Here is a 12,351-nt window from a genome sequence, read left to right as displayed (position 1 = left end):
TATTTTTCTTAGCCTACAGATAAGTTGTTTTCAAATTTTTCCAACTTCAAATTCTTGGACTGAAAAGGGATTTTTTGTTTAGATATATGCTTATAAGCGGCTGCGATATTGTATAAAAATAAATTTAAGATACGATCTACTTGAAAAATATACAAGTTGGCTTCATTTTAGGCTAATTTTATACCGAATTTTGAGAGTGTTCAACAATTAAAAGAGAACAAACTTTTGCTCTGGCATAATTAAAATGAAGAAAACTTTATTAGTGATCAAAGAAGAGGTTTCCGCGAACTTTTGCATGGTAGTGTATTTTCTGCGGAAACGACGATTTTTGCTAGTTTATTCCATTTATTTTCTTTTTTTGGACTTTTTGTCACTGGTACTTGTCCCCGTGAGATCAGCCAATTGCTTCTTTAGCTTTAAGAGCAAGTCCACTTGTGGTTGCCACACGGATTTTTGCTCCTTGGACTTTAGTTCACGGACAAGGAGACCCTAGACAAAGTGTTATGCAAATAAAAGTTTTTAACAATAATTTACGAAAACTTACAGAATTATTTTCAAAAATTAAAATAAAAAAATACTTACTTGCTTCGCAATGGCTGCTTCTAATATTTTAATATCTTCAGAATTAGAAATACTTCCATTTTGTTCCGGAACAATTGACGGTGCAGCTGCTTTTTTGTTTACTGGAAGTTTTGAAGGTTGACTTTCAGTGGTTTGTAGACTAGACAACTGTTTTTTCAATCTCAGGAGAACATCTACTGCTGGTTGCCAAACACTTTTATCTTGCCTGGCTTTCAGATCTCTGACTAGTTGGGCCTATACATTTAAAAAAATGATTTAATTCATGACGACACATACATGTCGTGACCGTAAATTATTAGCATTGCTTTAACATTGAACAAGATACAAAAATACATGGTTTCAGAGATATGGGTAGGCAAAGTTTATTATCGCGTTGCAGATTACCTGAATTAAAGAAAAAATTTGATGCCAATCCCATAATTAAAAATCATCTATCTTATGGTTTTTCGGGGTCACTGATAACGAATCCAAACTCAGATTTTCAAAATTCATAAAAGGTGAACACATACCGATAGAGAGACGGTGGAGGGGGAATTAGAGGCACATACAAACAGATAGAAGAACCATCGCTGGGTGCAACTGGGAGCAACTGAAATCCATGGCCATCTTTTAAAATGTCACCGGCTCCCAGTAGAACCGCGGTAAGTCACACCTACAGTCAAGCCTCACGACCGTGAGATGAGTGGTCACAGGGAGCGATGAAATCATGACAACAAGCCAGCGAAACCCTCGTATGTCTTGAGCACACGCAGCGACTCAACGATTATAGTTTTCTGTATTTATCTCGCAAGTATCTTGCCATATTTTTGGGTCGCGAATATTCATTCAAGGTTATAAACCAGTTATAGTTTCGCAACTCCGAGAGCACTGATAACAAGGACAACTACTTTAACCGAATACTTTGGGAACAGTCGTTTCAGCTCCCTTTTAAGGTCTTGATATCTTTGCCTTCTCCTTGGCAGTGTTATAGTCGGCAGGAGCCGAAAATACGATCACGAATGTAGTTCGTTTCTCAAAGTCTTCGAGCACGATGACAGGCATCGAGTGTGCAACGGATACTGTTGTCCGAGCCTGCCGAAGTATCATTTTCCATGTTTAGAGAAATAGAAAAAGTATCAAGCAGGGTGGGGGAGGGGGGCCAGAAGTTCCTGAAAAATGTATCACTTATTTTGTGAATGACCCCTAAGCTGTATTTAGAACAGTTCAGCTATGAAGACACTGAAGATTCAGAAGTCCGCGTCCGCATTAACGGCGTGAGATCTCCAGTGTTATGATGTATAATAACAACTATACCGACAAGCTTAGTCATTGGGAATGCCAAAAATCGTTCATTTTTTTAGATGAATTTTGGAACAGTTTGTTTTTACCAGCGGCAATAGATCTTCAGGTAATCCATATAAAATACATGAGGCACCATATCTTTGCGATAATTAGTGTCGCTACAGAGGTATTACGAAGAATTTCGTAGTGCGAGAGATAGAGGCAGAAGTGTGATACAAAAAAGCAAAGGGCTCATGGTATCGCCCTGAAAGACATCACTCCGGTAGGTGACGTTGTTCGTTGTCACACAAAAATTTCAAGATGAGATAGTAAATCTAGTTTTCCAAAGGGGCATCAAAGGTTCTATTCATCTCACTATGTTTGGTTGAACATTCATCTTGAAAGCATTGAGTTTCCACATCCTGGTAGCAGTATAGTGCGTCCTAACATTAGCCACTGCGGAATGGGCGTTTCCTTGACTTGATTCGTCCACTTAATGTGGAAGTTTCACCGGTTCGTCGTAGTGCTTGCATCTAAATTATTTTTAGCACATCGAACTCTAGGGTCATTGTTACTGTTTGCCGACCCATTATCGGGCGTTCTACGCTTTCAATCGTTTGAACTGCATCTGCAACTTTTTGACGGTTTATTGGTATCATTGTTATTACCACGAGTAGCTAAGGAAAGATTTCGTACGTCCTTGTAGAGGCCCGCATGCAAGGATAAGGCTGCAGACCCCGAGAGATCGCCCGTTTTCCCAAAGCCACCGTTTAAGACGCTTCGCCTAGGTTGTTACGCCTCCGCTTAGGGTATATTCCTTTGGGACCATCCCTGGAAAATTGTTTGCGACTGCTTATTAATTATTGTAACCATATTCAGCAGAAACCCTTGGTACAGGGACCCTCTACCTGCAACTCGAGGTCGCGTACGGTGGATTTGTCATAGGCCGTTCGGTTCGATTCCAAAGGAATCGAAACTGAACTGATATATACAGTACGTGGCAGAAGAGCGTTTAAGCAGTAACTTTTAGAAATAAATTTAATTTTGGAAATCAGTCATATCGTCTTAAAGTACACTCAATACACTACACTGCACTTACTTAATAAATTTTTCAGTCTTCATTATTTTCAATTATAGCCTGGCAGCGATGGGGCATGATTTCTACTAGGTTTTCGGCGTAAATTGGCGGCATGTCAATTTAGAGTGAGTAAAAGTTTTTCTAGAAGTTTTATCTTCATGACCGACCATATATTTTCGATTGGATTTTCGTCAGGTGACTGCGGAGCCTAATCTAAGGTCATGATATTGTTTTCGGTTTTCCATGTGGTACACAGACAACTCCGATGTTTTGAATCATTGTCCTCCTGTAGTATCCATCTTTGGTTATTCGACCCAAACCACTTATTGGCAGATGGCAATAGTGCCTTTTTGTATATTTCGAACATTCTTAGTGCATTCAGACAGTCAGTGAATACGCATAAACTTCCAAAGCCTTTGGTGGAAAAACGAAAAAAATATCGTCATTTGGTACCCAAGGCTTTTTCAATCGTAAATATTTCTATAATTTTTTATTCAAATAAACTTTGTGGTATCATCTATCGTTAGTCCGAATACTGAAGTATGCGTTCCTTTGCTAACGATTGGCCAGTCGCTCAAAAGCTGTCGAGGGTGTTGAAGCTTTGAATTCGCGGGGTGAATTTTTTTCTCAACGTTTTTTTGCATATTCCCTTGTTTCCGACGGTAAGTATCACGTTTTTGGAAGCAAGGCGATACTATAAACCGAAATAATTACGCACCGATATTCGTATGGCGACCAGAGTTATTTTAAATATTAATGCAGTTGATACAGTGCAAGATGAAAGGCTGCGTTCGGTTATCAAGGTTAGGTGTGCGTTTTACGACCTCAAGAGAGGCCGAAAAACAAGAGAGAGATATCATTCGTGCACTAGAGCGATGTGCGATTTGCATCGCGTCCATTTGTACGTTGACTGTGCACGCGAGGATTGAGCGAAACACTTTTAGACTAAAGTTTGGTGCACACTGAACATTCTTTGGATACTATTGTTGATATTTTTCAATTACAACATTGTTTTGATGATTTTCGTGGTAAATAAAATGACTGTACATAAACCAGTAGCTGTGTTTCTCCTCATCCTGATTTTCCGTTCTTTATCCTTCCATAAAAATATCTTTTTTTTTTTTAGTCAGCTATTAAGCCTAATTGCTGTTAAACAGAACCATTTGAATAGTATTTCCTGGCAATTTTATTTTTAAAAATTCAAAACTGAAACAACGATATCAGCTTTAATACGACAATAGTGGAAAACCCTGTATTTGTGTGTGTGTGAGGGGGGCCCTATGCCAGCCGACAACACAAATAGAAATTTAAAAAAAATAGATCTAAAAAATTCAATTGTTTATATAGTGAAGAAAATTGAATCAGTAAAAAAAGTGAAAAACAGACACTTATCATGCACTCGCGACCTGTTACCATTCGCTTCTGGATCTCCAATACAACCTATTACCCTATCAGTACCTTCGCATTGTACATCAACCCAATAGGATTGTTTCACGGTTTTAGATAAAATCATTTTTAATACATAATTTTAATCCGACCCTAAGGTGCGTTATAATTTTTTTTCTTTTGAGTCGTTCAACAGTAAAAAAAATATAAAAAATTGCAGGCGGTAAAACACTTATTCAAATTGGTGTCACGTGACTCAGGGGTTCTTATAATTATTCATCAATGTGACGATGTGGCTTCAATACAAACCAAGAAAACTAACGAAACTCATGGTAAAGAGGTCTGCTGTCAATTCTGACTATTTAGATTTGATAGATTTAATTGTTGAGGTTTATGTGACAAAAAAAAGTTATCCTGTGATAATATTTGGATTAAGAGTCAGTAGTGCGATGAAGGAAAACAGTAAGTATAATTATTAACACATTTAGAATCGTACATATTTACGAATTGTTCAGTAAACATGACTACATTTAAGTACTTTTTCAATGAATTTTTATATACATACCACAAATATATCTGTTTTCGGTAGATTTTCGCTATTAGCTTGTACGAAACCTTCCTTTAAAATTTGTTTAAACAATATTTTGCGATTTCTATTTTCGATGTGCACATAACTAAAACAAAACATCGACACAGAAAAATATATTTGAGAATCTCTGACACATGAGCTGTGATTGGTGAAAATTCCGACCCTTTTGACGTTAAAGGGGCCTTCCATTCCACATCGTGATAAAAAATTCATATTTCAACATTGAATTAAAAATAGTAAACAATATATGACAAATATTTTATGAGTGTTTTTTAAATTCGAATTTTATATACTATAAGATACAATTATTGGAAAAATGATATCTGACTTTGGAAGCAACCCTATTATTCATATCTCTGAGTAGAATTATTATTTCCCCAGAATCAGTTTCAGAAGATATCTTTTACTTCACCACTTCACCATCAACTCGAGCGTAACATGCTATAACAAATAGTCTTCTGATTCCCATTTTCCTATTAACCCACAACAATATCGGGGACACATTTTAATACTTTTTGAAATGCTGTTTTGCTCTCTCGTTCATAATAAAATGGAACCCTTAGCTACCATGTGATTTATTATCTACTCGTGACCATATTTCGAGACGATTTTATATCTCTCATCTCACATCCCTTCTTCTTTGTTCCAGGTAAACAAAAATATCAAACTTCCCTACCTGCTTGGCGATCTTATCTTCTAATGTCTTGATATCCTCAGGAGATTTTTGAGACGATTCTTGTTTTCCGGCGTATTTCTTCCGAAGGTCTTCTACTTGTTGATTCTCTATTTTGGTAAACAGTGGAGTTGGTTTGTTCAGTTTATGACCAGCAGGTAACATAGTTGTGACAATGTCGGGAATGTAGCCGTATTCTTTTCTATCCATGCCTAATTGATCTCTTATTTCTCGGGCTGTACTGGGCATGTATGGAGCCAGAAGTGCTGATAGCAAACACGCCAGGTTGCAGCAAATTCCAATGACTGTTCCTGCCTTTTTCCTGTTGAAAATTTAAAATATTGATTAGTAAATCTTCTTTAATTCCCTTTATAAAAATAGTCATTCGTAACATTTTCATTTACTTGTCTTGATCAGTGCCTTTAATTTTCACCCACGGTTGCTGGAACTGCATGTACTGATTTCCATGTTTTGAGATCGCAAGCACATGTTTCAAAGCGTCCCTTATCTTTGTTTTCGAGAAACACAGAATATAGTTAGTCAGTTCACGTTGCGTTAAAGCCAAAACCGTAAAATCGTCTTCCTGAGGTTCCATCGCTGGTACTTTAGAATTATAGTTCTTCTCAACGAACATAAGAGCCCTAAATATAAAATACTGTATCATAACATATTTTTCATTAAGAATAAGGAAATAAAACTGAATGAAATAAACAGACCTGTTAACAAAATTACCAAGATTGTTTAATAGTTCACTGTTGTTCTTCGTAGCTAGATCAGACCAACAGAAATTGGAGTCTTGACTTTCTGGCCTAATGTAGGCCAAGTAGAATCTCCATACGTCTGCAGGAATTCCGGTTTCTATCGCATCTGTTCCAAAGACTCCTATTCCTCTCGATTTCGAAAACTTTGTGTCTTCATAGTTCAGGTACTCTAAAAAGCAAATGACTAAGCTTGCAAGGCAATTTTTTGAAGAAAAGTTATTCATAAATTCAAAAAATAATAGGGACATGGGACATTCCTACAGCGGATAACTGTAAATAAACGCGAAATACCTAAATTAACTTAATTCACACATTTCGCATGCTTGATGTTAATGAAAATTTAGCTAATGGTGGCATTTGGGCTGATATGTATTAATAAAAAAAGTCAACAAACATAGCTATTTGTAATACAAGTGCACAAAATAGGCAATTGCCCATGAGTGTGAAACTACAGCAGCATGGGCCGCAGTGTGGAAATATCGACGAGCGCGAAGAGCTGAAGGTAAATTCTGCTATCACACGAATAGCAATTGAGTCGACGGGTGAAATAAGGGTACATACAATTTTCTCGTGCAAAAATGAAGTCCCCTGAAAGCTATAAAACAAATATTCGAATATATATTTTAAAGGATATATCTGGAGGTTAAATTTTATTGCGCATCTCTTATTCTCTAGACAAAAAGTTGCAGCTTTTTCAGTTTTCAAATTAAAGCCGAAAAATTTAATTTTTAGAAAAAATCCATTTTAATCTGTTTTTAACTTCAACATGTGTTCTACTGCAGCGTTTCCCAAACTTTTCTTTGCAGTTTTCAGGGAGGAGCAGGGCCGCCACCCTACAATTTTTTCCCTCCACTAGAACCCAAGAGGGATACTTGACTGTCATTCGTGCGCTTCGCGCGAGACAATTAGAACCGGTTGAGAAAAATTAAAATGTGTTAAAATTTTAATAAGTTAAATTTTAATTAGTTGAATCAATTTCCTAATCTAATTTTATGCAAATGAAAAGAAAGTTGATGAAAATCGATTAATATCTTCAATGCCAGTTGGCAGTACTTGTAATTTAGCATGTACTTAAAGATGTGCTTAATTACTCGAAATATTAACCGATTTTCTTCAACATTTTTTCATTTTCAGATTCAGATAATTATAATGGAATTGAGCCATATCTTTAGGATTTTAGTTATTTTAGTCAAATTCCACGCTTTGAGACTCTCTCAAACCGAAAAATAGGTTTTCACGAATGCGTCTGTCTGAATGTATGCCTGTCAGTAAGCACGATAACTTTAGAAAGAATTGACAGATAGGATTGGCTTTTTATATACTCTCTTAATGTCTTAAATTGAAGTACAAGTTCGTTTGCCAGCCATTTTGAATAAAAATTGAAAAAGTGGGAACATTTTCAAAATGTTCGATTATTCGTCGTGCTCGGAAACTCGAACAATTTATCCTTGCGAATTTTGTCGATAAAAAGAAAATTGACAGAGTTATAAGATTTTCAAAATACAAAATACAAATGAACATCTTAAGCCAAACACGCAAAATATCGAAAAATTCCAGAGAACAAAAACGTTGCTTTTTGGAAGCCCTGAAAGATTATCAAAACAACATTTTGATTTTTCGTGAAGGATTAAAAATTCAGATTTTGATCACAACAAAAAATTTGTTATGGATCACTTTTTTACATAAAACGTAGTTTTTGCCTTATTCGTAAAAAAAACATTAAACATGAAAAAATGAAATTCTTGGACAAACGAAACAAGCTACAAAAAAAGTTATTCACCCAAAAAAGAGCTACAAATCTGTCATGAATAATTTTTTATACAATGCGTAGTTTTTGTTTGATTCGTAAAAAACAACATTAACATTTATAAAGTAAATTCTTGGTCAAACGACAAGCTACGAAAGAAAATTCAAACAAAAGGTGTCGACCCGAAAAATTCATTATCAATAATTATGCATTATTATTTATAATTATCAATAATTGTTTAAACAAAATTTTCTCGTGGTTTCGGGAAAGCTCGGAATCACGGAAACTCTTTCTGTTAGTTGTTGCTTCAGGTGAACGTGGGTGTTGCAAAAGCGAAAAAATAATGGAAAGTGACGAAATATCTGATGATAAAAAACAGTTTATATTTCATATATATGGCAATACATAAAGCGGGAACTATTTTAAGTGATTTAATTTTTGTTTAAGTTACAGGTTATAGCGATAAAATTATGAATAATATAATTCGGATTTTTTAACTATGTAAAAAAAAATCTCTAGCCAAATATTCGAACCCTACAGCAGCAATTTTCAAAAATTCATATTTTCAAAACCAGGCCCCACTTACCAAGAAGATGTTGACAAGTGTCGCATGAAATTCGATAATCTTTCGAAGTATGATCACGCGACCTCAAATTGAATTTCGACCCTGCGGCTTTCCCTCCGTTAGAATCCCTTTGCGCTAGGATGCGATTTTTGGTTTAAATCGTAAAAAATAACACTAAAAATAAACAAATGAGATTTATGGAAAACGATACAAGTTGCAATAAAATGTTTAAGAACCAAATTTTTTATAGGATGCGCCCTTTGTTAATTAAGAAAATAAAAATATGTATGTTTCAATACCAATGCATATTATAAATTGTAATAATATAAATTGATTGAAACTATACATTTTTTTAGGGTAGCTGAGAATAAAATTTAATGTGAAATTAGAAACGAATATTAAAGTTTTCATGATAAACAAAATTTTTACTCTATTTTACAATATCTGAATAATCAATCCCAGGGCTAGGTATGTAAATAAATATAATATACATTTGATATAAAAGTGTTAAACATAGTGTAGAAAATTTCACATGTTGGACAAAATCGAGTGCAAAGCGCGAGACAAGTGATGAGAATGTGTTCGTTATAGCCGAAGAAGCTTTAACAAAAAAAAGAGAATTCGCAATCTCCAAATTTTAGTTTAACCATGCTTTGACCCTTAATTTTAAAAACTATATGTACAAATGTGGGGGAAATACAAAGACCGAGCGCGAAGCGCGATAACAAGTGTTCCGCGCCCTAGACGCGTTCAAACTTACGAGAACAGCGAGCCACGCGCACGGCGTGCGATGAGAATATGCGCGGGGAGCCGGCAGATTTTTCAATTTAGGGAATGCGCTTTAGGGTGCCTTTGACTGATAGAGTAACAGGAATTAAAAAACGTATTTTTGAAAAATTGTTATTCGTTTTTTTCTGATGTTCGGCATGAATCAGACTTTCGTATATTCTAGAGTTTTTTTATCGAGGGAATTTTAAGCAAGAAAAAACTTCTCGCTGCGCAAATTCAAAGAAAAATGTGATAAATTCTTTTGGAAAGTTTCAAATCAAAATATATCATAGTTCAGGAGTAGTTATTATTTTAGTTAATGTCAGCGCCAAAGGTTTCGAGTATACTATAAACTCTGGTGCTTACCCTAAAGCGCATTTTTTAAAAAAAATTTTTTATTTAAAAGTTGAAACGAAAAACAGATTGAAATATATCTTTTCAAAATATCAGTTTTTGGCCTTAATTTTAAAACTAAAAAAGGTACAACTTTTTTTCTACATGAAAAAGGTGCGCGATAAAATTTGATATCTCATGGTGTCCAGAGATTCTTAGGAACAAAATTTAATTAAAAATGAGATGTTTCTTTCATAATAGACTAAAAGATTTCAATTACTTTTCGCCTTTTAAAAAAATAACAGTTTTAAAAGAAAGAAAAAAATGTAACTCACGGTTCTTGTGAAAAATTCAAGGAGATTTCCAGGTTTTCAATGTTCCAAAATATTTAAGGAGGATTCCAGGTGTTTAAGGTTACTGGATATCCTGCAATCAGATTGCCACAACTGTCCGCGAAAGTGATTCAACGACTTTTTACTACTTGTCACCAAATTTTCGATCCCGTGTGGTGGTTTTCAGCCAAAGTTGTGTATAATTTTTTAAAGACTATTTGAAAATATGTGTTCTTATTTTTCCGATGTGCAAAGTTTCTTATCACAGTTGCAAAATAAAATAAAAATTGGTCGGTGTTTTTCAGAGTGGTGATAGAAAGATTATTGAGAGGCCCCCAGATAAATAACCAAGAAGAAACGAAAAATTTAAACATAAAATTGCAGTTGCAACAGACCAACTTTTTATTTTACAATTAAGTGTTTATAAGGCCAAAAGTAACAAAGGGTTTGAATTAAGAGTAAATTTAGAATATGTGCCTAATTCAAGAAACGCGAATGAAAGAAGCAGGTTTTATTTACCTAGGTGTTTGTTGATAACAATTATTAACAAAAGAACGATTTCTTCAGAGTGGTGACAGAAAAAAAGATTATGGGGAAGTTGTCAGACAAATAACTAAAAAAATAGGAAATCTTAACTGTAAAATTGCAACTGGCACAGGCCAAAGATTACTTTGCAATTAGTTGTTTATCAGGTCATCGTTAACCAATGGTTTGAATGAAAAGAAAATCTATAAGAGACTTAGTTTTTTTCATGTAATTTGAGAGTCACGTTTAAAAACGAAAACTATATCGAATATAGGCATTTCTTTCTGAAAATTGTTATTAACAAAAAACTCGAGAGATTTTTGTAACACAAAAACAGATTTGCAATCAGCGTGATGTCCTCAATAGTTAAACAAAAATTATAGCATCGACCTTGTAAATAAAGTCTTTTACTAAAAAGTACAAAAGATTGTACACGTAGTTGTTAAAAAAGTACTAATTTTAACAATTAAATATTAACAAAAATTTTAGATCCGTCAGAAAATGTCTTATTTCTACGTAAAGCAAGTTTCCTGTGCATTTGAGAGGTCATAGTGTTCGTACAAAAATTAACCTTTAGAGGACGGGGGTGGTCGAAATATCGACCACCCAATGCACGCTAACTATTTGATGTTTTCGGGCAAAATTTGGTGCGTTGAATACGGGGAAAATAGTGAGAAACATCCTGGAGACTTTTTTACCTTGATAATCGACATTCCAAGGAAGGCTTCGTTCACCTTCATTTTAGATAACAGGAACTGAAGAAGCTATTGTACATCTTCATGGATGTAGTTAGAGTTCATTGCACTTTTGGTAGGAAAAAGATCGTCATTCTGAGGTCAAGAACTATGTCAAGATTTTTGACACTATTTTTTAAGTACTAGGCACATAAAAATATGCATGTACCAACTTTGACGCTAGAATAGCAACAAATAACTAAATGTATCACTTGACCTTGAAATCTCGATTTTCAAGGTCACGTCTGCGTTCAGGATTTTTTGCACTATTTTTTTCTTACTCAGCGTCTCAAAAAACATGGGTATTCCAACCATAACGCTAAGATATAAAAAAATGACCTTCAGATGGTGATTTTCAAGGTCAAGGGTGCCTTCAGGATTTCTTTCACTATTTTTTTCGTACTCCTCGCATAAAAAAATAAGGGTATACCAAACTATAACGCTGAAATGGCATAAAAAGTTTTTTTTATATTGGCCTTTACGTTGCGGACGGGTGTGGTCGATATACCGACCACCTGATAGGTCGGGTACTTGAAATGAGTTTTCTATTGAAATTATGCATAAATTTTTTGTCAAATGAAAACTTGATTTGAACGGAAATTTCACCGTCCTCTAGAGGTTAAAGTAGACAAAATTCTGCGTAGATATCTGTATTTTCGAGAGAAAAAAACATTGTCTTAACTATAATAGATCGCGAGTTAGCACCTGGAAAGGTGACCCATTTCGCCCTGAATTTTTAGGTGAATGCCAATAGTTCAGTTTTTTGTAAATACTAGGCAGTCTGATAAGTTCCTGAAAAATGAAACACGGAGACGTTTTTTTGGCCAAAGTCAGTTTTATTTTTCAACATACTCTCTTTTTAGGTCGATACAGCGAGTCCAACGATTTTCTAACTTTTTGATATCGCCGAAAAGTACTCGATCGGAAGGTCTCCAAAATACGCCTCAGTTTCAGCTATGAGCTCCTCATTTGAGTAAAAACGCTCACCGGTGAGCCATCTCTTCAGGTTAGGGAACAA

General features: G+C 34.9%; 1 protein-coding gene across 2 annotated transcripts in view; it reads right to left on the bottom strand.

Moving 5' to 3' along the window:
* Nucleotides 1–12: 12 nt before the first annotated feature.
* The window catches only part of LOC117178274 (methionine--tRNA ligase, cytoplasmic), a 30,632-nt gene continuing 18,293 nt past the window's right edge, over nt 13–12,351 (bottom strand). For both annotated transcript variants that reach the window (XM_033369629.1, XM_033369630.1), the window contains exons 12-16: nt 6,285–6,498; nt 5,973–6,209; nt 5,572–5,890; nt 583–816; nt 13–489 (exon numbers count right to left, since the gene is read on the bottom strand). In XM_033369629.1, coding sequence (XP_033225520.1) covers nt 346–489; nt 583–816; nt 5,572–5,890; nt 5,973–6,209; nt 6,285–6,498 — 1,148 coding nt within the window. In that variant the 3' untranslated portion in view covers nt 13–345. The remainder of the gene's footprint in view (nt 490–582; nt 817–5,571; nt 5,891–5,972; nt 6,210–6,284; nt 6,499–12,351) is intronic.

Source organism: Belonocnema kinseyi, chromosome 8, assembly GCF_010883055.1.
Source record: "Belonocnema kinseyi isolate 2016_QV_RU_SX_M_011 chromosome 8, B_treatae_v1, whole genome shotgun sequence".
Taxonomy (NCBI): Eukaryota; Metazoa; Arthropoda; class Insecta; order Hymenoptera; family Cynipidae; genus Belonocnema; species Belonocnema kinseyi.
The sequence above is the reverse complement of the archived record's forward strand: the minus strand, read 5'-3'. Positions and strand labels throughout refer to the sequence as shown.